The sequence below is a fragment of the Gavialis gangeticus genome, unplaced genomic scaffold, assembly GCF_001723915.1.
Source record: "Gavialis gangeticus isolate Ggan-Ray unplaced genomic scaffold, GavGan_comp1, whole genome shotgun sequence".
Taxonomy (NCBI): Eukaryota; Metazoa; Chordata; order Crocodylia; family Gavialidae; genus Gavialis; species Gavialis gangeticus.
In genome coordinates this window covers 34301696-34327558 of record NW_017729028.1, presented here as the reverse complement: position 1 = coordinate 34327558, position 25863 = coordinate 34301696, and the positions used below count along the sequence as shown (strand labels likewise).

Sequence of the window (25863 nt, the reverse complement as noted above, 5' to 3'; positions counted from 1 at the left end):
CACCACTGGGAGTAATGAGGAATAATGGCCATAAGTTGATGGAGAGTAGATTCAGGGTAGACATCAGGAGGCACTACTTCACAATCAGGGTGGCCAGGAGCTGGAACCAACTTCCAAGCAAAGTGCTGTTCACTCCTACCCTGGAGGTCTTCAAAAGGAGGCTGGACAATCACCTTGCTGGGGTCGTTTGACCCCAGTACTCTTTCCTACCCATGGCAGAGGGTTGGACTTGATGATCTGCTCAGGTCCCTTCTGACCCTACTAACTATGAAACTATGAAACTATTTACCTGTCAGATAGTAAGCTATGTGCAAATTAGCAACTCTGGTTAATTTATCATGGGCAATTCTTTACAAGACCAGTCAGAGTGCAACGCAGCCCAATGCAATTGCACTCAATACTGAGGAAAAGTCAGTATTTACTGCCCGTTTCAGGATACAAAGAAGTTTGTCCACTGGCTGGCTGTTTTGTGGACTTGATCCAACTCACTCAGTATCAACAGAAAACCTCCTATTGATGTCAAGAGAATTGGCTTGTATTCTGCTTTTGTCACAGAAATGCACTTGCAAGCCACAATAATGATGGGCAAACCTTAAAAGAAGGCTATTTCAAGTTCCAAAATGTAAATAAATCCCATGACATTACTAAAGTTCCCTGCCAATCCATGCCCATGAAGGTTTTAAGTCTTCCTGTTCTTCCAGATGCTGCACTAGAAATAATTAAAATGGGCTTTCATGATATTTTACGGCTTCTGTTTCCAGACCCTACTAAAGCACGTGGACTGAAAGCTGTAGCAAAAATGAACTATACTATGAATGTTTTCAAACTTCTTTAAGGGGTTGGGCTCTAGCAGGGCCAAAATGTGGATTTCTTATTTTTGCCAGACCGATTCACCCCTCTTTACTCTGAAACACATTCAGTGGAGAGGTAAAATTGGGCAGATTTTCTCAAAATCCACCTAAGTTTAGCTAGTAGAAGCCTGGTTCTTGGTACTACCTGGGCCTCTCTCTGCTGTGCAAGAGCATAATTATCTCACCAGTCAAACGGGCAGTCCCAGCAATGGTCAGGGCACTTAGATGCTGCTGAAATGCTTGGCCAACGTGCCGGAACTGGACCCCTTCCAAGCGGATGTGGCTTTCTTCACCCTGGAAAGCCTGCATCATAACAACAGCACCCATCTCCCGGGACCCGAGCTTCTTCTCACTCCTCTTATACAGACATCCTGAGGCATCTGAAACACGGCAAAGAGAGTCTGTAAATGGCACCGCTCCACAGTGACCCCATGCTCTGTGCAAAGTCCTCTGCCACATCCTTCTCTGAATTAGAGCTGTTCATTTTTTGGAAGAATGTATATTGAAATCAGCAGGAAGCTGTGGTCATTTTATGCTCGGAAAAGCTCCCTCTGTTCAGTTTTAAATAAGCTTGTGCCTGGGAAAGATGGATTTGACACTGATTTACCTTGGGTCAGAATCGTGAAAAGGCGATTGGGCATGGAAGTGCTTGAATTACACTGCCATGAGAATGCTTCCGAAGTCCTCGGGAACATTGGTTTTTCACAGTATCTCTCGGAGGTGGGTAGATGAGTATTATCATCTCCAGGTCACAAGTGAGGAAAAGGAGACACAGAGGTGAGCTGGCAAGTTGTCTGATGCTAGAGATGGAGTCACGGTTGGGTGTGCTGATTGAAGATTCAAATGGGCACTAGGTTTGAATGATCCTCTTGCCCCTCAAAACAGTTCCTCTGGGTCTGCTTAAGGCATGCTGGTGGGCAGCAACTGAAGGCGTGTACTTTTTAAGGCCAAAGCTGTACCCACTCAGTGGTTATACAGGAAGAATATTGCCTGGTTATTTTATCTATATCTAATATTGCCTGGTTATTTTCAGGGACAGTATTTTTTTTTCTTTTTTGGAAAGAAAAATAACAGCCTCAAATCCAACTCAAATCTTCCTCCCATTCTTCCTCTGATAAATCCAGCTCTATCGTTTTCAACACAGGCATTTCAGAAAGTATATTTACAGACTCCACATGAGGTGGACTGTCAATACATAGTGTACAACAAGCAGTTAGCTGCTGGACATCAGCTGAAGTCTAATGCTGAAATTTGAAAGCATGAAGTGTTTGATTTTTAAAGGAAGCATAATGCCAGAGCAACCGCCAGTCCTGCCTCTCTCCTCATTGCAGTCAGTGAGTCTGTTCCCACTTTCTTTTAACATGGTATAAATCAGGAACACCTCCACTGAAATTAGTGGTATTCAACTGACGTAAAGCCAAAGAAAGAGAAAGGAGAACTGGACCAACTAGCCTTATTTTATTAGGCTTTCCAAATGCTATGAACAACTATCACCCTTTTTATTTTGTTCTCCCCCCCCCCCTTTTAAGCAAAATCCTGATATTATACCCTCAAGAGGACAGAAAACTTTGGTTTTTAATCTTTGAGTTGCTAAATAATAAACAGAGTTTAAAAATTAATATATGTATGCTGATAATGTTATTTTCAAAGGATAGTCTCTTTCTTAAACCCATAGACTTTGGGGGAAAATAAGTGGGGGTGAAGGGGACTTTTCCCAAGATGGCTTGAAACAACAATGCATGAATAATACATCCAAGATACAACAAGCAGACTCAGTCCGACTCCCAGGACTTCATATTTCAATGTCAAACAACGTCTGGAAAGATACATTCACTTTCCTGGCATTGAGATACTTTAGAGTTTTTCTGTTAAGAAGGATTGCCTAACACAAGGATATGATCATGTGATTTCAGGGGAACAATGAAGCCTGTATTTACTTCTTTCCAAAATTTTGTTAAAAGAGCCTTCCCACCTCCTGAAACACCTGCTGCACACAACCGCAGGTGAGACATCCTCTCATCAGTCACGTTTCCTTGGACAACAATCCTTCTGCTCAGCAGCGCCACAACAGCGCTCAGAGAAAAGTGCTGCCCACCCATCCGCTCCTCCTCAAATCCATGGGGGAACCTGTTAAAGATACAGTGGAAGACACAGCCTGAATACCATGAGAAACCATCTCCTATTTGATTCCCCCTTAGCTTAGAGAACTCAGAACTGAATTAAAAACTGTCCAAATTCATGCTTGTTAGGAGTCAAAGGTTATTTTTCAGCCCATCTCTATATCTCGACTACAGTAGCAAGGTGCTGTGAAATATAAAAAGGAGAAGAGTGGAGATGGATGTGGGTTGGTTGATAAAAGAGTCAAGTCGTTCTATATACAAAAATCTTTCATGGTGAATTCTGAATCTACTGGGTTTCTTTATTGTGAACCCAAAGCCTATATCTGGTTCACCAAAGTCCTGGCAAACACAGGGAAGGTCTAGGCTAGGGCTATGCGACTGGCAACCTGTGGGACACATGAAGCCCATGAGTGGTTAATGTGCCCCCCTCCTCCCCACCTCCCAGTCCCTTCCCAGCCACCACTCCCCCTATTGCTCGGGCTCTCCTTCTCAGAAGGGGCAGCACGGGGGCTGAGGTTGGGGCTGCCCGCACAGTGTGTGGAGGGGAGAAGGGGAGGAGCCACTGGTACATGGTGCATCATGGGAAGGTGCAGCCTGGGGGCCCCAGCTGCACCCTCCCATGCTCACACTAGTTCAGCCCCTGGGGTATGTGGACCCCACTGATGTGGCTCACTCAACATGAGCTCCCCCCAGCCATGGACAGCCATGGTCCAAGCTGTTCTTCAAGAGTTGAGTTGAGTTTCACCTTCAAGCAACACCTCTGGATTTCACACAGCTGTGGCACAGGTCCCAACCCTGTCCCTTTTACAGTCATTGGCAGACAGTCACCAGCTTCCGCACTTCAGTTTGAGCATTATAGTTTTGTTGCAGCTGTTCCTAACAGACCGTTGTGCAATTACTCCATTCTATCTCTAGAGATTCAGAAATAAAGCAAGTCAAAATTGCTTCTCAGGTGGTTTTGGTTGGTTTTCTTCTTGAAGGAGGTGGGAGTCCAAATGTTTTTGTTTCAAAAAATTTGAGTAGCAAACTGCTGTATTTACTTGAATAACACATGGTTTTTGTTTCCCCCCACCCCCAGCCATTATGGGGGGAAAATCCCTCGTCTTATGGTGGCATACAAAGTGGAGGGGACAGCAGGAGGCTTCTGTGACTCTGCTTTCCCTTCTGTAGCAGTTCAGGGAGGGGAAGGGGGTGCTCAAAACAACATCCCCCCCCACCACATACTTACATTCTATGCCTGGAAAATTATACCAAAAATTTATATATGTTCCATATTTAGAATCTAATTACTGGAGGGGCTGTCTTATATTCAAATAAATATGGTATTTCAGTAAACGTTGGGGGTAGTTTTGCCCAAGTACAAGGAATTTCTCATTGGAAGTGCTATTAAGGTTCTTCACAGCAGTTGTGGTTTTGGTGCCTCATGCTGCCTTAAGAATATAGGCCTGAAAAGGACCTTCTCAGCCATCAGGTTCAGGCCCTTCATTCCCAGATAACTATTTACCCCAAACTTCCTAAAAATCACTTCACAACCACAAAGTTCAAAACCATAAACATCAGGAACAAATAAAAGCAGGGCAGACAGAGGCACTGCCAATACCCTACCACAACAATGACAAAGATGTATTTAATTAATAAGTCCTCAGAGGATCTTAAGAAGACCATGCCCCAACTTGCTGCGGAAAAGAGTTTCAGAAACCAGGATTCAAAAAGAGGGAATATCTGCATTGCACTAGGGTTTTTTTGAGAGGAGGGAGGTTGATCTATGTTGTCTTGGTTTTTGATTTTTCGTTCATTTTGAAATAATGAATGCCCTAGTCGTTAGCATATTTGGGTCATTCATTCTTTCCAGAAATAGAACACAAGTAGCTCAGCCTCACAAATTATACTCACTGACTTCATGTAAAGCTATGTCTATTCAAAGAGCTCTTTACCACCAGTAAACTGTACTAGCAAGGTGCTCCCACTCTAGATGCAGCCATAGTGGCAAAACCAGTGTTCTGTAAAGATAAAGTAGAGGCACTCACGATGGCTGAAACAACCTACCCTATTTTCTTACTCCTTATCCGTCAAAATGGACTTCCCAAAATTGGGGTGTGTGTATTAAGCATGGAAGCTGATTTTCTGCCTGGGTGAGAATCACCTTTGTTTGACTCCTGCTCACAGTGCAGCAGCTGTTGCATTATTACTCAGGCAGCTGAGGGAGTCAATTGAATCAATGGCTCATTGTTTTTCATTCCAGAGGTGTTAATGATCATTTCTCCATTTTAATGGTCTTGATATTCCACTGATCGACCCATGCTTTCTTATGTTAGTGTTGGTGTTTTGTAGTTGTTATGCATGTTTCTCTTATTTCACTGCCTTGGAAACTCTTTAGCCCTTTTCATAGATCCACCCATGGAAGCCAGTCTTCAGCAACAGCTAGGACTTCAACTTTAGTTAAGCCAGAAAGGTAGGGTGACACAACTGAAGATTAGGTGCTGTCTCTGCTCTATTCAGCCATAATTATGGGTGGGGGGTGGGGGTGTGCAGCGGATTTCTTCATTCTGCCTTTCAAAAACAAGTGGATGTATTATATAACAGGGCATATTGTTTGCAGGAAAATATGATATATTGGTGAAAGTATAGGTTTACTGGAATGATTGCATCTCTGTTTAGGGGCCTATACCATCAGAGCTATCTTGCCCATGAGATATAGTCAAGGCAGCAGAAATATGGGACATACACTTGGCCATCAGTTTTTCATAGTCATCATATTATTGGGTGAGTGGAGTCTTATGCTTGAGCCTGTAGAGGTTTCTTGGTAGTTTTACACCATTTAATTGACATAATAAAGTCCATAAGTTGGTTCTTGGCTTTCTCCTGACACCCCTGGAGGCACATTTAAGGATGATGTCAAGACGGCTGGAAAATTTAACATGGAAATCAATGGAAAAATGTACCCCAATAGCTTTAAGAACATGGCCCAACAATACTTGTATAATATCATGATTACTTCCCCTTAGAATAGATGCAATTCCAGATCTTTACTCAAACATTTCATCAAGTTAGCTACTGGTATTAAGATACCCCTGAAACTTGCCAAAGATACCTGAGAGGTGATCTAAGGTACAGTTCAGTATTGTTCACAGCTTCAACGGTGACAATTTCCTCTTGCCGTTCCCCATCTCCAGGACCCGTTCCACTTACAATGACTTCATCTCCAGGTTGCCAGTCAACAGGCTCCGCTAGGACTAACCTCGTATCATTAACATGAGCCACTGATTTCAGGTGTGTGTACACCACGTTTGGTACCCAGCCTAAGGACAACATGCAGGATAATTAGCAATCACAAAAAAATCTCAGCCACTCCATTCCCATTCACATCAGCACTTAGAAAAAAATTGACATTCTCATTTAAAGATCATTTATGTTTCATTTGAAAAAAAAAGAGCAAAATAATATTGATGCTGCCAGGCTATGAGCTATTATTGTAATTTTGCCACATTTTTGTTTGCTTTGTTTTTACAGAAGATGCCAGTCCAGCTTCAGGGTAAGCCATTATATTCGACAGATCTAATTTACATTGCAAGGCTCCATTCTGTATCCTGTTTGCTCACTTTCCTAAGGTGTTGCAAGACAGTGAGCTGTCAAAAGAGCTGCCGTGTTCAACACAGGAGATGACTGAATGGAATTGCTCTGGAATTCTTCTCAGTGAAATGTAGCAACTACAGTAAATACCAAATGCTATTTATCGTTCTGGCTTTTTAAAAAAGCTACTGACAGGCTTTTTATATCTGCCAGGAATCAAACCCAAGAAGTTGATGACTACTTTTAAGAATAAAGTGAAATACAGAGCTTATGTCTTGATTAGGACTTCTCTCTACAGTCCGAGGCTCCTGTTTTGTTTCAATAACAGTATTTCTTGTCTAGCTTTCTGACCCACAGCAGAAAGGACCTTATAATAGACATGAGTTCAGGTGTTAAAATTGACTTACTAAAGAAATGCTTAAAATATATTTCCTTTACTGGGACCTCTCTCTGAAGAAGAAAACAAAGGGAATAGAACTGACCAACAAAGGGTAAAAATATGCTCAAATCCATGGTGAAAGATGGGGGCTTTTTTATAGATATAGACAATGCGCAAATACCTGGCCTCCAATGAGATCACTGGGAATTTGTCAGAGACTGCAATGGAGCCAGGATTCTTTTTAATGTACCTAACATGAACACTACTAAAGAGATAGACTTTTTTTAGTTTAAAAACTTTATTAGACATATATTAAGAACAAATGGTGAAAGTGCAAAGATGTGCAGCCCTCCCAGAGACTGAGTATGAAAGAAATACTTATTAATAACAAAAAACACCATGTCACCAGAGACTGAAAACCTCTTCCCCATGAACTTCATGGGATTATATATGTAGGACCAGCTGTCTATCTTCTACCTTGCAGTGGGCCCTCTCAATGGCCCAGTGCGACACAAACTGGTCCATGTTTCATTGCAAAGTGAATTATCCAAATTCAAATGTGACGCATGCCCAAATCAGGAAGTGGAAGAGTTAGAAAGAGAGACAGAAAGTATTATTATGCCCATTTTTAAATCCATGATGTGTCCACACTTTGAATACTGTGCCCAATTTTGTGCCCCACATCTCAAAAAGGATATAGAAGAACTAGAGTAGGTCCAGAGAAGGGCAAGAAGGATGATTAGTGGTATGGAGGGGCTTCCCTATAAGGAGAGACTGAAGAGGCCAGGCCTGTGCAATTTAGAAGGAAATGCTTGAGGGGGGACAGGATAAGGGTTTACAAAATAATAAATGGTGAAAAGAAAGTCAATAGGGATTTATTTTTTATTATCTCTCACAATAGGAACTAGGGGTCATAAAATAAACATAGTAGGTAGCAAGCATAGCACTAAATAAAGGAAGTTCTTTTTCACAGAGCCTGTAATTCAAGCGTGGAACTCACTGCCACAAGGTGTTGTGGGATCTGACAGTTCAGCCAGAGTAAAAAAAAAAATGACAAATTCTTGGAGGAAAGGTGCATCTGTAACTATTGCGCATGGGACTTAGGGGGACAGCCTCTGAGTCCTGAACTTCTTAGACCTGAGATTCTGGAGGCTGCAAGGCAGAGTGGAACAGTGGAAACACCTCGGGTCATACCCAGTTCGCTCGCCCTTTCAGCATCCACCCTCCACCACTGTGCGACACAGGACACTGGGCAAGATGGACCTATGGTCTAACCCAGTAAATGGTCATTTTTATGTTTTTATGGTTCAAAAGTGGGGAACAGGTAAATTATCCAACTCAGGGATACAGTTTAAGTTTCAAGCAATTGCTAAAAGGGGGGGGGGGGGGGGAGACCAGAATGACAGGTTTAGCAAGCTAAATGAATTGCATGAAACATGTAGTGATTTCAAGAAAGGAAGGAAGGAAGATCCAGGGAACTACAGGCCAATCAGTTTGACCTCAATCCCTGGAAAGATCTTGGAAAAAAACAAAGAAACCATCAACAACAGACTAGCAGAAGGTAATGTTCTGAGAGATAGTCAACATGGCTTCGTTGCAGGTAGGTCTTGCCTAACCAACTTCATTTCCTTCTATGACCAGGTGACACATCACTTGGACAAAGGAAAAGTAGTTGATGTCATATATTTAGATTTCAGAAAAGTCTTTGACTTGGTCTCCCATGATGTCTTCATGGTAAAATCGGAGAACTGTGGCCTCGACAACCTTACGGTCCAATGGCTGGGGAACTGGCTCCATGGTTGGACCCAGAGAGTGATAGTTGATGGAACCAAGTCAATATGGTGACCAGGGCTCAGTACATGGACTGGTACTCTTTAATATTCATAAATGATCTGGATTCAGATGTCAGAAGCAGACTGGATAAGTTCGCAGTCGACACCAAATTATGGGGCAGTGCAGTCACGCTAGAGGATAGACTGGCAATTCAGGCCAACCTGGACAGGTACGCAAGGTGGGTGGATCAAAACCTGATGACATTCACCACAGAGAAATGCAAGGTACTCTACCTTGAGAGAGAAAAAAACCCACATCATGCTTATAGGGTTGGCAGTGCTACACTTGTTAGCACCACAACCAAAACGGACTTGGGAGTCATGATTGACCACAAGATGCAGTATTGTATTGGTGGCTCTTGTTCAGCTGGCAAAGCAAATAAAATTCTGGCTTGCGTCTACTGATGCACCTCAAGCAAGACCCAAGAAGTCATCCTTCTGCTTTACTCGGCTTTGGTGAGGCCACAGCTGGAGCACTGTATCCAATTCTGGGCTCCACATTTTAGAAAGGTCAAGGATATGGAGAAGCTTGAGAGAGTCCAGAGGAGAGCCACGTGCATGATTAGAGGTCAAGAGAACAGGCCTTATGAGGAGAGGCTGAGAGGCATGGGACACTTCAGCCTGGAGAAGCGAGGGTTCAAGGGGTGACTCAGTGGCAGCCTATAAGTATATAAGGAGTGTGTATCAGGAACTGGGAGAACATCTCTTCACCAGGGCACCCCAAGGGAAGACAAGGTCTAACAGTCACAAACTGGTGGAAGACTATTTTAGACTGGACATAAGGAAAACTTCTTTACTGTCCAAGTCTCCAGAGTCTTGAATAGACTCCCCCCAGAAATAGTGCAAGCACCTACCCTGGATACCTTTAAGAAACACTTGGATGCTTACCTTGCTGAGGTGATCTGACCCCAGCTGACTTCCTGCCCCTTGGGCAGGGGGCTGGGAGCGATGATCTCACAAGGTCCCTTCCAGCCCTAATGTCTATGACTCTATTAATCTATTTTGGGCACAGCTCAGACTCACACATGGAGCACCAAAGTGAGTGGGAAAAGCAGAGCAGGCAGGAGAGCAGGATAGCCAAGAGGGGAGATATAATGGTGGGGCAGTAGCTTGAGCACCACTGGAGAATGGAGGAGCAAAACAGACTGAAGAAAGTGCTGTTTGAGCAGCTGTTTGTCCTGATGGCCATCAACATACACATCCCAGTGTCTACACCAGGTCCTGCACCATCAAACGGGCCAGGGATTATTCTCTCCTGCTGCCAAGGCAGCCAGTGCACATCTAGAGGGGTGGGCCTTGAACTGGAATGGGCAGATGCTTCCCATCCACTCCACCTCATCTCAACCATAGGTCAAGGGAAAGAGGTATGCCTCTGGGATCCAACTGCATTATGAGGAAGACAGTGCTGCTCCCACCCTAACAGCTGCACACTTGTGCCCCTTTTTTATCCTCTTTTGTTTACAGGCAGCGAGGATAACTGATCCATTTCTTATTTGAATACCTTCTTTATTAGCACATTGGACTGGTTGCATGACACATTAGCACTTGAGTGCTTGAGAAGGCAGGCAGGTAGAAAAGGTTGGGAAGTCGTGTCCGGTGCCAGAGTTAGGCTTAAGCTTTTTAAGCTACAGTTTAGGGCCTCACAATATGAGGGGCCTCTAAATAAGAAAAAAAACCCTGGACATTTCCATTCTAATATGACCAAATTATACATACATATGGCTCTACAGTTATTATTCATATTGAGTTCATAAATTTGTGCAGAAATAACAATAATTCATCTTAAAATTGCTTGAAAATCCATTGTTGTGGATTTTGTGGATTATTTGTATCATATGGGGCCTCTTAAACTCGACATTGCTTAAGGCCTCAGCATGTCATAATCCGGCACTGGTTGTATCCTAAGTTTTGAATAAGTAGTCAACTTTTTATCATCACATTGATGCAACAGCAAATAAAGTGCTACAGTGATATACAAAGGTGACCAAACAGCATTACATGTAAAGTTGGAAAGTCTATAGGTACCACCACCAAGTTGCCAACTCAGGTTTGGATAGGCAGACTGCCTCTCTGGTGTCTTTTCACCTCTGTGGTGGGCTGGAACATCAGACGGGACTAGCATAGACCTAATCATAAGGGGTCACTAAAGGAAGGTGATCATTTGTCCCAACACAGAGCTGCTTAGACAATAAGCTAGTTCCTACCTAGGAAAACTTGGTTATCATCAGAGGAGGTTGTTTCAGTAACTGTCTCCTGGCTGGCACCAGGAAGACCTAAGGGAGGCTAATCAGGGAGCTCAGGGAAGAGAAGGACGGGAAAGCTGTAGAAGAACAGAACTTGTGGCATTCACTCACTCCAGCCATTTTCAGCAGCTCAGAGAGATGATGGACTTTTATGTCAATAGCCCAATAAGGCTGGAGGAAAACCTGCTTTCCTGTACACAGATGGACCTGTAGGACTTCCCAGGGAATTATGCTCTAGCTGGATGTGCTCTGCTTTCAGGAACAGTGTCATGCTTCGCATGGTCTGTATTCTCTTACTTATATAAAAGCAATGGTGAGTGTATACATGTTGTGCAAAGCTTTTATGTGTCTGTGTGCCTACACCTACCATCTGGTTAAACTGTAGAGAAGAGAGTTCCCCCATCTGGAGCAGCTCCTTTATGAAGGCATGGGGACACACAAGCCAGCCTTCATTTCAGTTCACTTGTTCTCCTGTACTTGACCTCTGTGAGCCTAGGTGTGCTATCTGGAAGCCTGTTCCAGGCCTTCAAACCATTAGGGTCTTAATCCCAGCCCAGATGAAAATTTGCCCTTGCACTTCACACACACAGAGGAGAGCACAAGGCACTACAGTCATACTCTTGGCACTGGACACCAAGTGGGTTTGAAAGCAGTCCTCTCTTGCCATCAGCTGCCAGCTGCACAAACTATGACTGCAAAGTGGGCAATTAAGCACTCCTCTGCCATGCTCTCCATCAGGGTATGGTTTCGGGAAACCAGGGAAGCAGAAAATAGGTGGAATTTTCTAAACTAACCACGGGCACAGGAATCGTGTGGATAACCAAGGTAATAGGAGGGTTCAACAGGGAACCCTGATCCTGTTAGCTGCCATCAGAGGGGGAGTAGGATGTTTGTAGTCCGCAGGGGCCAAGCTATAACTGCTGGCCCCAACAGGAACACAGACCCCCAAGGCTGGGGCCTGTTAAAGACCTTTGGAGGGCACAGAGCAAGAACAGGGACATCTTTTTGGATCAAGTAGAAGCAGCTGAGCTAAGCTGCAGCAGACAGGGACAGGACGATTATCAAGCAAAGTGGAAACCCCTGCATGTGACTGGAAAGCCAGCTGACAGGAAGGGCTGGAGGGCTGGGGCACATCAAGCTAATGTGAGTCTGACCCTGAAGGCAGCAGAAAGAAGATCTCCTGAAGCAGAAGACTTCAGCAGATGGACTGGCTGATGCCTAAGAAGTCCTCCAGGGCTGCAAGAAGAAAGCAAGGGGATGCAGTGAAGCAAGGAGCCAAAGTGGTGTGCTCTTTGGTTGGAAATCAGTTTGCTTGTGTTTCTGTTTTTACAATGCTTCAGTCGGTGGGACTGGGTTGTGGCTTCAGGGGTAGAGGAGGCCATGAGCAAGGCATCTGAGAGCTGAGACTCAGTAAACTAGGGTCTGAGGTGGTGGACCTAGGCTGAAGGGGTTGAGTAAGGTTCGCACGTAGCTTCATGGAGAAGACCTTCCTCATCCAGAAGTCAAGGTAGAGCTAGTCACCCCAAGACTGCATAATTGCTAGCTCCCCTACCCCAGAAGTGCTGGATTATATCTAGGGCCCACATATACATCTACACTGCACACATCAGCATCCATCTTATATGAGCTCACTCATACACCTGCCATCACTCTTAAAGAGTCAGAATCCATTGCTGAAATGCACTTTGATGTCTCCAAAACTGTCTGCTTCAGAAACAACCTAGTCATTAGCACAGGAGCCAGTCTTCTACACCATTGCTTCTGGTTCCCTACATTCAGAGGCAACCATTTACCCAAAGATTTCTAAAATTTTCCCATTACAAACCCTCCCACATCACAGCTGCAAGGCACAAAACCAAAAACACCAACAACACTCAAAAACAGACCACAAATAAAACGCAGGGGAGACCAGGGCCCTGCCACTTCAGTGGCAAAGATGAGATATGTCCACCTATGCTGGATCTATAACTTGGTAGAAGCTGCAGCCAAAAGAAATAAACAGTATTCAGTAACAGAAATGCCTTAATAAGATGTGTTGGTGGCCTAAGGGCACTTCCATAGCAGAGCCCAGGAAGTACAGACAATTTTTTTCTATAATACACCCTTACACCAGTCCTAGAGCAGCATAAATGCAGCATTGAGAGTCCTGGGAGTACTCCCTAAATTCTCTGCACCAGACTGGAATAACAGTAGCACCAGTGCAGACACAATGACAGGTGAGAGTCATGCCCAGATTTGCTGTGTTGGGACACTTGACTGGGATGGTTTTGAAAGGCACAGTTCTACCTTGAGCATGGGGGTGGTCTAGATGACCTCAGAAGGTCTCTTTCAGCTCTACTTTCCTATGATCCTATGATGCTTTCAGCCAGGTTGGCCAAGGTTGGGTGGTCATGCCCATATACCCAACCTGGGTATATGCTGCTGTGGTAGGTAGGTCTTTAGAGGCAGAAGGAAGGGCTGGGTGGCTTCTCAGAAACTAATTGGTACAGAGAGGCATCAGCTATCATGACCACAACGTACTTCATCAGATGTTGTGAATGGACTGGCAGAAAGAAGGGGTTTTATATAGAAGAGAAAGGAACTAGGGAGGGGACACTGCTAAGAGAGGTAAAAAGTGGGTCGGTTGAAGTGAACAAGTCAATGAACACCTAGAACAGTGGTTTTCAACCTGTGGTCTGCATACCCGCTATGTCTCAGGGGTCTGCAAAAGATGACTATGATCAATCAAAAGTATATGAATACCCACACTTACAATTCTGCATCTCTGCTTGAAATTTCCAATTCAACACGTTCTAGGGGTCTGCAAATGAAAAATGGGAACCACTTATGCTTACTATATCTTGAGAGATAACCCTAGCAGGGTGGGTAACTGAAAACACAGAGCAAAATGCTAGGCCTGCTTCAGTCAATGACAGATCTTCTCTTGGCTTCAAAAGGGGCCTGGGTAAGCTAAATTGCTCCTTCCTTCCCTGGTAGCCAATTTCTAAATCAGTAGCAAATTTGGAAATAGCGGACTAACTGTAAAGTTTGGAACACTTTTGCTCAGCACTTCCTGTATTTAATTTAGTTTTGTGCTAACTTTCCATTTCCCCAGCAGTCTTTGGAACCGATTTGTCCAGTCTGATCCGACACATGCAGCACCATCAGTGGGAGCACATGGCTCATATCTACCATCCTTCAGTGCACTTTTTCTTCACTCCTTTGCCATAGATCATAATTTACCTTTAGCCCACAGCAAGTTACTGTCCTCCCTAGTTGTACTAAAGAAAAGTAATAATACCAGAAACCACTAAGGGTAAAGTTTACACCCAATAAATCATTTTCAAATTATTTTAAGCAACCTTCCCTCCTTGTTTCCTGTTTTGTTCTCTGGGTTCTTGTAGTCTGTGGGCCCGAGTCTTCTTGTTGACACTGATGTAAATAAGGGAGAACTGCATTGCAGACAGTGGATTGACCCCAACATCACCAAGTGAAATCTGAATTAGCTTCATTCTGAAACGTCTTGGAAAGCCTTCCTTGTGTTTAAATGGAACTGCATGTTTCTGAGACTGGCACGGATTACAATTGAAAACGACTCTGCCGAAATATTCTGTCATTTATAAATTGGCTTTCATAAAGGTGCCATTCACTGGATTAGGAACCCTTTTGCCATACTCACTCCTTTTTTTCATGATATCTGTTAAAAACCAAACAGCCAGCTAAGTACTTTGTCTTCCCACCAGAGTGCTTGGGGGGAAAGCACACAATGCCAGCCGTTGAGACTGGTATCTGTCACGGGGGCACTCGGGTGCCTCGTGCCTAAGTAGGGATTAGGGCCCTGCTAATTGCCAGGGCAGCTCCGGTGCTGGTTGCTGGAGCAACCAGGTTGGTCAGGTGACCAGAAGGGGGCAGGGCCGGGCCCTTATAAACAGCCAGGCCGGAGCCTGGCTAGGAGTTCCCTTCTGGCAGCCTGAGGTGTAGGGTGCTCTGCAGGAGAGCTAAGCTGAGCAGTACAGCCTGAGCACCCAGAGGGCTACATTATGGTAAGGGTGGGGAGAAGCCTGACTGGGAGGCTTTGGCCAGAGAGCCAGGTGGCCCTGGACATTTGGTTATAGCTGGTAGGCTTATTGTTTTGTTACAGCCGGTTGGCTTATGGTTCTGTTGTGTATATAACTGGAGGACCAGGTGAGGCTGTAGGGGTGTGAGGAGGCCTCACAGGAGATCCCCAGTAGTCCGGGGGTTTCCTGGGTGCCCTGTTCGGGCACCGAGCCGTGCCGGGAAGGCGCGGTGGCTCGGCATCGGTGTGGTGCGGTGTGTGGGGTTGAGACCCCAGCCTGGAGAGGGTGATAGCCCAGTGAGGGCATAGGACCCTGGTGAGGGGTCAGGGGGCCAGGCACGGCTATATGCCACCTGAGCCCCGGCGCGTGGCATAGGCCCCAGCGAGGGCAAGACCGTGAGAGTGAGGCCCGGGGAGGGCTAGTATAAGATTGGAGCAGCACCGGTTTTGTATAGATGCCCCAGGGAAGGGCAAGCGCTTGGTTAAGAGTCCCGGAAAGGGGCAGGCATGCGAGTGAAGCCTGGAGAGGGGCGGACGTGCAGATCAGGGCCGGGAGGAGAGGAGCGCGTGAACAGGAGCCCGGAGAGGGCAGGGCGCACAGGTAAAGGCCAGGAGGGGGCGTAGATCGGAGACGCAAACATCTGGAATAGCTGCGAGGCTTGGGGCTTGCTAAAGGGGAGGTAGGAGGTACACAGAGCCCATAAGGCTGGGGATGCACCAAGTCACCCATAGATACTAGGAGATCAAAGGCAGCCTCCCATATTAAAAATCATATAAGATCAAAGCCGTGGCGGGCAAGAATAAGAGGGTGCGGGATCTCCTAATTGGCACGGCAGGGGGCGCTAGCGGGATCACGGCCGCTCCTAGACCCCCCGCCATGACAGTATCATTGACAGCACAGAGCCAGCAAGGATACATGAAAGGAGGTGTTCAGCTGGAAGGGCAAATAACAAATAGGTGGACTCATACATCCGGGTGAGGACAAACAGTCCAGTTTCACTCAGTCACTTACTATCCAGAGGAACATGTTTGGCTTATAAGGATGGGCATGTAGTTGGAGCACCAGACTGGAAATCCAGAGAGTTAGATTTAGATACCAGTTCTCTCTAACTTGAGAGTCACTTAAACTCTCTGTACAATGTAGGTCCCAATCCATAAAACAGGGATCAACCTTGCTTTGTCTTATCTGTTCAGTGTTAACCCTTTGGGGAACAGACTTTTATTATTAGCATGGTAGGGCTGAGAGGGACTTCCAGAGTTACCTAGTCCAACACCTTGCAACAGATGCAGGATGCACTAACTCATCCCAGAGAGACAACACCCTTCTAGCTTCTCCTCCAACATTTCGTGCCAACGAGATCCTATAGATTCCCAGGGCAGCTGGGTTCATCATCCTGCTGTTTTTACAGCTAGAAAGTTTCTCCTCAGATTTAATCTAAATCTGCTTTGCAGCAGTATAAACTCACTATTGTACGCCCCACCCTCTGTAGCAAGGAAGAATGGAGAATAAAGTTTCTCCGTCTTCTAGATGGCAGCCTTTCAAATATTTGAAAACTGCTTTCACACCCCCCACCCGTACCTCTTCTTCTTTTTTTTCCTCCAGGTGAAACAGTCTTAGTCCTTTCAATCTTTCCTTTTACAGTTTACGTTCCAAGCCTTTACCATCTGAATCACTTGCCTCTAGTGGCTTTTCAGCTTTTCTACTTCCTTCCTATAATGCAAGTGCCCAAAACTGGACACTGCCCTCCAAGGCCTAACCAGGCAGGGTGCTACTATCATGTCTCATGGCTTGCATACAACACTTCTGTAAATGCAATGCAAAACTGCATGATGCTTATTAGCACCTGACAGCATTTTTTGTGACAGCATCATAGTGCAGACTCATGTTGAGCTTGTGATCCACCAGGACCCTTGTATCCTTCTCACTATGCTCCTGCCAAGACCATTATCCTGTATGTGTTCATGTAGTTTTTCTCCCCTAGATGTAGCAGCTTATGTTTGTCTTCCTTTAATTTCATTTTGTCCAGAGCCCAGTTCTCCAGTTCAGTATTTTCCCTTTAGATTTTAATCCAATTGTTCAAAATGCTGGGCAACCTCTTCCATTTTTTCATCTAAATTTGATCAATATATTCTCTATTCCTGTATCCAAGTCTCAACACTGGACCCAGCAGAGATCCCTATAGACCCCCACCCTATATCTTCTGCTAGTCTGACATTAATCCATTAATAGTTACTTTGTTTTTCATCAGTTTGACCATTCAACCAGTTATGAATCCACCTAATAATAATTCTGTCTAGCCCACAGTTTTCCAGCTTGCAGTTCCTAGCCATATAGGTCCTGATCTTAGCCGAAGTCTCTTGGCGCTACCATAAGACAAATACCAATGAAGATATCATATTTGGAAGCATTCCAGTGACAGTTTTGCATTTACAAACATTTTTACAAAGTCTCAGATTTTAGCAAAAAAGATTATTCGCACCAAAATTCAGGTCAGGAAGAATGTTATTCCCCATCTACTAGGAAACAGAATAAATGCCAGGAGACTACTCACACACTAGAGATTACTTTCAATACCAACATACTTGAAGTGAGCCTTTTGTCAAGAGACGCACAGGCTGAAATGTGTTTGTCCAAACTATACAGTCAATACTTAGAAATAAGAAAGAGAATTGCAGAAATCAGAGAGGGTTCCTAAGCAAAAATGAAGGTGGAGTTGTGTTTCAGATTCCTTGCAATGAATTATTTGTATCACAATAGCCACAGGCTCCAGCGGCCCTAGTTCTGCATGAGGACCCCAATATATCAGGCACTGTTATGAGATGGAAGATTTTTTTTTTTTCCCCCCAAGGAGTTTACAGTTTAACGGTGTCTACACTGCAGTCACAGCTGCCAGTGCAGCTTGTGTAGATATTCCGGAGCTACCTCTTCTTGGCTATGAATAACAGTGAAGACATGTTAGCTAGATACTCAATATGAGTCAACTACTGTGGTATTTCTGCAGCTTTACAGGTGGGTTCTGGACCCTGTAGTGCATTCTGTGCCGATGCAGCTCTGCTACTATCAATGTCCACACTAGCCAGTCTAAAGTGGCTACAAATAAAACCCTTATGGGTCAGATCCTATTCTACCTGTTAGACACCAAAGTAGACTTAAGCACCCATGGAAAATCCTAAAGTGTCTGAAATAATGTTCATGAATCTACTTCTGTAATGTGCCATCCTCTTAGCCTTAAGATCAAGTCATCAACTGTAGCAAGAGGAAGGAGAAGACCCTTCCTACCATTTTTTTTTTTTTTTCAGGTACTTAATCAGGGACCTTTGTACACGCCATGTTTTTTGCTCTTTCTTGTACTGCAACATGACTTTGCAGAAGCGGGTTTTCCGGATTCTTTAAAAGTCTTTCTGGTGCATTAAAGTAAAACTCTTCAGACGTAGTTTGGTTTCACTGGCCATGAATTAAAGCTTAGCATCCATGGATTCATTGTGTCCAAACACAAAGACACTCAAAGATGTATAATAAGCCTCTTTGTCCATCACATGAGGCTGCAACTTTTTTTTTTTTTTTTGTAGTTCACCCCTTTGAAATGCTTCCACTTTCAAATTACTTCTGCTTTTTTTTTTCTTGAGCTGTTTGCCAGCTCCCTGTTCCCACAGCTGTGTGGCAGGGCAAGGGGTGGGGGACCTCGGGATGGGGGTCAGCACTGGACCATCCCTCTGTCCTGCGAAGCTGGCTGGGGACCGGTTTTAATTCGTTCAAAAACCAAGTGTGTGCAAACACTGATGCGACGCTGAAGCCCGTGATGTATACAGGTGCCCCAGGATAGATAAGGTTCACACTTAGGTACATAAGTCCACTTGGTATCTACTGGATGGAATAGGACATAGCCATTAGTGTAAGACAAGAGAGGCAGATGGATACAGGCAGATGAGTAAGTATAACAGAACAAGGTAATGGTATTGGTTAGTGTGGTAGATGGGAGTCTCTGAACCTCAGAAAACTAACCAGTGGCAAGATTTTGCAGATATCATGGCAAAGGAGAGTTTTAAGGAGAATAATGAAATGCTTTGTGTTTTTTCTCAATTCATACTTGGGAGGAACTTTGCATAAACGTCTGCAAAGTTATTGGATTGAAAATTCAGCAAGCAAGTAATAAAGGCTGGCATCGCAGATACATCAGATAAGGGATTCAGCCTTGTGACAATGAGTGAAAAATGAAAGGTCTGGTAAGAGCTTGAAGACATGCAGCAGAGAAGAGGAGTCACTGGAAAGATTCATAGAGATAGGAGGAATGGGATAGGGATATTTACACTGGCATTCTTAATGGGTGAAACCAGAACCAGATTGTATCTGTCAGGACTGTAGAAAACCATGAGAACTTCAGCAAGAGTAGATTGAGGGCAAAGATTGTATCTCTTGGATGTCAAGCAGTAAGAATCAATAGGCTTCAACTTCTCTCTCTCTTTCTTACTTTTCACCTCAAGGTGAAGGTATTACAGACAGGATAGTGAGGCCATGTGCAGGTATCGAGAAAGGGAATACCAAGGAATAATCAAAGTCCATGGATAATCCAGTGTAATACATCTAGCACCTAACCACAGCAGAGAAATGCTGGGAGAGCATCAAGGAGAAACCCTGCCCTGCTGCTCCCACTGCTGTTCCTCCTGCTTTGTAGATACACAGAGTATGCCGTTCTCGTGGCTGTCAGCCCGATGCCTTTTGCAACTGCTGACTTCTCTTCAAGGAAATTTCCTTCGAGCCCTGAGCCTGTAATATCACCGAATATGTTTCTCAATAGCAGCGCTGGGTAAAATAATACAATATCGAATAAAGACATGTAGCAACTGCCAGTACATTAAAAACTAATTCACTAGTTCATCGAGTCAAATATGGTTTTAGACAGCGCCTCTCATACTCGATGCAATGTAACTTGTTTAGCCAAGCATTTTTCATAAAAGCGGCATCCCAAACCATTTTACTCAGCTAAATAATACAGAAGGCAGAAATCAGGAGGGGGGGGGAAAGGACAGAGTGGTGGCGGAAAGGCACCCTAGGATGAATTAATTACAGGCATTGAGTGGGTATTGCACAAACACCAAAGGGAGGTAAATGCTGAGGTGCACATCTAACTTCTTAACACACAATGGATGATCTCCCCACTGGCCCCAATGACAGCAAGTGGAAGGAGAAAGAAATGAAAAGGCATAAGCAATGTGGAAAGTAGAGCATAAGGATTCAAAAAGGGATGAAGACCTGCTATAACATGGAGATGCTGTAAGGGATGTTCTGGCTGCCTGCAGCTGCAGAAGAGATGGTTCTTGTTCAAGACAGAGTGGGAGGCTAGTGGGCAGGGACAGGCTTGAGCTAAGTCCAGGAGGTAGGAAGGGGAGGCCTGATCTTCAGCCAAAGCAAGTGAGCTGTGTTCCAGCTAAAGAGCTAAGGCAGGAGATCTGGGTGATGCAGGGAAGTCTGCCAGCTGTTTTAAAATCAAAGGGCACAATTTGCCAAATGACTTATACCTTTGCTTCTGTTTGCCCCTGTGCAAGGAGGGCACACCTTGGAGGCAGATCTGAATGGCGGCATTTTCCGTGCTTTTGGCATGGGTTCAGTGATGATCCAAGATGCAACAAATAGTGAAGCCCCAGAAGATCATCGGGTTTGAGTAAGTTCTGGTGAATTATCCAGGGATGTAGAGGACGTTGTGCCTCCCTGAATCTTTGGGAAATTCAGAAGCCATCTTTCTCTGGAGCCTGAAGGCCTGGGAAGGCCAAAGGCAATGAAGCTGCCTCAAGTGCTAATAAACATTGTTTTTTAATGCTCAAGAGACACCTTGGATGAGGATTTTCAGGGTCAAAATTGCCAGGAAGGTTGAGATCAGTGGAGGCAAATTGAGGAGAATTATGACACACATCTTGGCTTTAAGCCATGTCTGAGAATAGACACTCCTAGGGATCAACAGTCCCTCTCCATCTGTGGTCTTCAAGAAGACTGGTACAACTTCGTTTTGCGTCCCTTCAGCTAAATGTGTCAGAGACAAAAGTGTTTCTCAAGGAGAAAATGAGTATTTTCTTCATGGGAGATGCTAAAATCCCATTAAACCAAAGGGATTTATGCACGTTCTTGGATGTTGCTTTGAACAGAGATGTACTTAAGGACATACTTAAGTGCTTTTCTGAAATAGGACCAAAATTAAATTTGATTGTAATGAAGGGGTGGCCTCTAATCTTAAGAACAAAGTTCCAAGGGGACTTCAGGAAAGCAACAAGAGAGCTCTATGTATAGTATTTGCCTCATTCACAGGATTAGACAGATGCTCTGCAGATACTCTAGTATCTGTTTCCAATACTTCCCTTACAATGCCGGCAGACAGTACAAATGCATGGCCTGAGGGATCAGGGCTCACTTCCTGCTAGGGATCCTTATATTTACAGTCCCAGATTCAATGTTTCCCTAAAATTTTTCACCAGTGCAAAGTGATATAGGATGCTAATAATGGTTAATGACCGGGTCCACATGAGCAGGGGCATGCCTTTGCAGCAGCAAATTTGTGCCGCTACTTTGTGCCAAGTGCACACCCCTGCCCATGTGCTTTGCAGTGGGACACACTGTCCTGCTGCTCCATATGCTGCTGTGGGGGGGACACTGGCTGGGGCACAGCAGGGGCTAGCCATCCCCTGCGCTGAGGCATCCTGTGCCCTGGTCAGCCAGGGAATGGCCCAAGGCTGCCTGCTCAGGCACCCTGCACCCCACCCAGGCAGGGAACGACTGGCTGGGCTGTACGGTGCCTCAGCACAGGGGCTCCACAGTGCCCAGAAAGGAGAAAGCAGGCAGCCCTGGACTGACAGCTTCCCCATCTCCATGTTTGCCTCAGTGTCCCAGCACCTGCTAGGGCTGTACAAAGCTTTGGGTGGTGATTCGATTCGGAGGAGAGTCGGCCCAATTCAGTGGCCAAATCTCCAAATCCAAATCGAATCAGGAGACCAATACAAAGGTCTGAATCGACTTGGGCAGTCTTCGCCAGCTGCAGCAGGGAGCTGGAGCCAGGTGCCATGTCAGTAAATAGGGGCAAGGGAGAGGGGGCTGGAGCAGGGTTGAGGGAGCCATGGGGGGACCCCTGACGGGCCCCATCCCCTGCCTGCTCCCCCAGCACCCCCGTGGCTGCCCGCCTGCACCAGTTCCGGCTGCTTTTAAAAAAAAAAAAGCCCCGACTCACCGGGTGCTGCGAGGCGGGGGGCTGATCCCCACTGCCCCACGCTGTGTGGGCAGCTCTGCCATAAACCTCCCAACCCCCCACAGCTGCCCCAGCTCCAGCCCTTTAAGGAAAAAAAAATGAACCCTCCCCCCCCCCACGGACTCACTGGCACCTGCAGTGGCCATGGGACTTCAGGGGGCTCATGCAAAAGCTCCCCATGTGGCATGGTGCAAGGGGAGGGCAGTGGGGATCACCCCCTGCTGGGCAGGAACTGGTGAGTCCAGTTTTTTTCCCTTAAAGGGCCTTAGCTGGGGCAGGTGAGGCAGCTATGGGTGGTGGGGGTTGGGGCTTCATGCAGAGCCCCCCCCCCATGCAGTGTGGGACAATGAGGGGCAGAGATTCCCTGATCCCTGGGGGACACCACTGGAGATAACCCTCCAGGATGAGGCCATCCCATCAATTGCCACCTTCTGGGAGCCACCGCAGGGATCACCCCCCTGCCTGGCAGCACCCCTGAATCGGGGCTCTTTTTTTTCCAAAGTGCTGGGAGCTGGGGCGGACAGGGCAGCCATGGGGGGCTGTGAGAGTGGGCAGGGGATGGGCCTGGGTGATTCGGAGATTCGACAGCAGCTGAATCTTCCAGTTGGATTCAGATGAATCAATTCGGGACACTGATTCGAATCACTGAATTGAATCACTGTCTCCCAAATCGGCCAAATCCAAATCCGAAGTGAATACTAGCCGCTTCGGCATAGGTTGCACTGCTTTTTTTCCAGGTGCTTTTTTTTTGTTTGGTTGGTTTGGGGGGGGTTTCTGCTGCTCTGAACCCCCAGCAGCAACTTTTGCCCTGGCCCTGCCAATCAGCAGTGCTTCACACTGATTAATGTGCAACTCGTGCAGTTTGTGGTGCTGCAAAGAGGTCTGCACCACCAAAAACCACACGTGCCTACACGTCTAGATCTAGCTAATGGTAGCAATTTTAACTCACTTCTCACTTTAAGGCAATGAAGAATCAGACCCTCTGAGGCACCCAGTCTCACCGCCATGACTTGCATTAAAAACGGTTGTCAGTCTATTTCCTGCCTTTTATTAGCAGCAGTATCATCATTATTGTTCATTTTCCCTCTTTTATTGAGTGAACCTCATGAATTTTTAGTACTCGCATAAAAGTGAAAGACTGACAGCAGCTGACTGCACACTGCTTGGCACTATCTCCTGCAGAGCCCTGCAATCTGGCACGCAGCGACGCCATATGTGGGTGTGCACATGTGTGAGCACAAGCATGTGCCCATGCATTTGCACACATATATGATGTGTACATACAAAGACAGCTTTTATATAAACCATCCGAAGTAAAATAATACTGCTAGTATGTGAAAAGAATCAGCATTTTTTGTTCAAAATATTCTTTGGTGAAAATGGACTTTCGGGGAGAAAAAACTTTTTATGGGAATATTTTGTTTTTGAATATTTTGTTTTTCAAAAAAGTTTTGATTTTTCAATAAAATATTCAAAACCCCATGTTTTTTTGTGCCTACACTCTTCCTTTCTACTTCTTTTTTGTTCCTGTACTCCATTTTCCCCCTTTTTCCACTTTGATACTAGATGAGGAAGAATGTAAGGAGAGAAACGTCAAGTAAAAAACAAAATCAGGACAGCAATATTCCTTCAGTGTCCAAAGAAAATTTCAAAATGTCAGGTTTTTTTTCTAATTTGAAAGATTTTTTAAAAAAAATATGCCATTTTTCTCATAAAACAATACTTACCATTCCTCCATTTGCTCTGATAATATGTAGGCCTGATTGAACACTTTTTATCACAAGCTTTTTGTCTGTAGAAAATTAGATTGTAAGAAGAAAAAAAAAGTTTTTCTTTTGCAGGAAACAGTTAAAAAAAATATCAAAAGGAATTTCCACAAACGTATTTTTGGATGCTGTTTAATAATAACTAGAGAGATGTAATAACAAGATACTTTCATGGGCTTGCTTTAATCAGGGACATATGGTAATAGTCTATTCCTTGATGCACTTAGTACTTTATGAAAAAAATAACAAAAGGTACACAATCTTCTACTTTCATTTTTTTTAATACCGTTTCTGTCCTAGTAAAACTGAAAAGGAACAGAGGAGATTCTTCATCCTTTGCCAGCTTTTGTTCCCATGCATAACCCAACGAGTAGATACTCAGCTGGCATAAGCAACACTGTTCAATTGAATGATGCTAAATTATCCTAGCAGAGGATCCACCCAAGACTGTTTGTGCTAGTTCTCAGTCCAGGGTTCAGACTGCAGCAGGGATCATGGCTGTAGGACAGTTGCCGTCTTGGCAAACTCGCTGGGGATTGAAACCAAAACCTTCAGAGATGAAAGCTTAGATTAAAATGCAAAGGGCCAGATGCTATTTCACCTAATGGGGCCTAAACACAATCCTATTCCATCCTGTTTGTGTCTCTGAAAACCACCTAACACTGTTTGTCTCATCCTCTGCTTCACTGCTTTCTTGTGACTTAGGACATTTAGGCTCCTAACAGAATAGGGCCTCTTTGCTGGAGCTGTAATAAATGCATATCAGAGCATCAGGTCCAGAAAGATACTCATAACACACCTACCAGAGGTTTATGATATACTCTCTCCATCCCAGAAGCTCCCATCCTTCATTGTATGGCCACATTGTGGCACAACAAAAGGTATAGACACCTACTGACACACACTTTGTGCTGCCCTAAAAATGTTTATGGCGGCACAAAGGCAGTGAAAGGAGACATCTGTTTCCAGCCTTACAGCAGCTGTAAGTTATGTGACAGGCCTTAGCACCCTTACGTGAGCCAGGATGAGAAAACTGGAAATGTGGCTTCAAGCCAAGTTTTTCCTGTTGCCTGTGCCAAATCTGAGGATCAGCCTCATTAGCTTCAAAAGGACTAGTGCAGATTCACTCTGGTTTAAATGGCTTTGTGTCTTGGCCATTTGTACCCAGTCCCAGCTGAAGGAAGCCAGGTAAAGATAGATATATCTATATAGAGAGAGATATATCTATATCGATATAGATATATCTCTATATCTCTCTCTCTCTATATATAGATCTCTCTCTCTCTCTCTATAATATATATATAGAGAGAGAGGTCCTAGCATCTGTTAGTAAGAAAGAAAAAAGGCAGGGCTCATACACACTCTCTCTCTCTCTCTCTCTCTAACCCCGAGATCAATGACTGTTTAGGACCATTCCACATTTATGGATTTGGCCTCCATCAAGGAAATCAATAGTCTATTTAGGTGCGAGTCACTGTAGATCAAACCATAGCCATCTCTATTCCATCTTCAGGGTGTCCCACAATCTCTTCCACGGGGGTTAATAGGGTTTCCTCTGTCTGCATGTAGTTCCAATATCTTACAGGTCCCTCCACATCCGTATGGACCCTGGTGATGCACAGAAATTTGTGCTGGCAGCCAAGACCTTCGTGCTGCCGGCCTGCAGATTATCTGCAGTCCCCTGTCAGCATGGCTGAGGTGGAACGATGCTGGCAGAGTTTCTCCCATCAGCAGCACCCCTGTAACCATCATTAAAACGAGGGATCTACTGTCCAGACGGGCTACATTGAAGGCAATGAATTCTGAAGCAGAATTAACTCCTAATCAGGCTCCCTGC

General features: G+C 45.0%; 1 protein-coding gene across 13 annotated transcripts in view; it reads right to left on the bottom strand.

Annotated features, from left to right (window-relative positions):
* Window positions 1–25863, bottom strand: part of PKHD1 (polycystic kidney and hepatic disease 1 (autosomal recessive)) — a 484191-nt gene that overhangs the window by 237158 nt on the left and 221170 nt on the right. For all 13 annotated transcript variants that reach the window (XM_019520930.1, XM_019520934.1, XM_019520940.1 and 10 more), the window contains 3 exons: window positions 6063–6270; window positions 2824–2978; window positions 1037–1231 (listed from right to left, as the gene is read on the bottom strand). In XM_019520930.1, the coding sequence (XP_019376475.1) occupies window positions 1037–1231; window positions 2824–2978; window positions 6063–6270 (558 nt within the window). The remainder of the gene's footprint in view (window positions 1–1036; window positions 1232–2823; window positions 2979–6062; window positions 6271–25863) is intronic.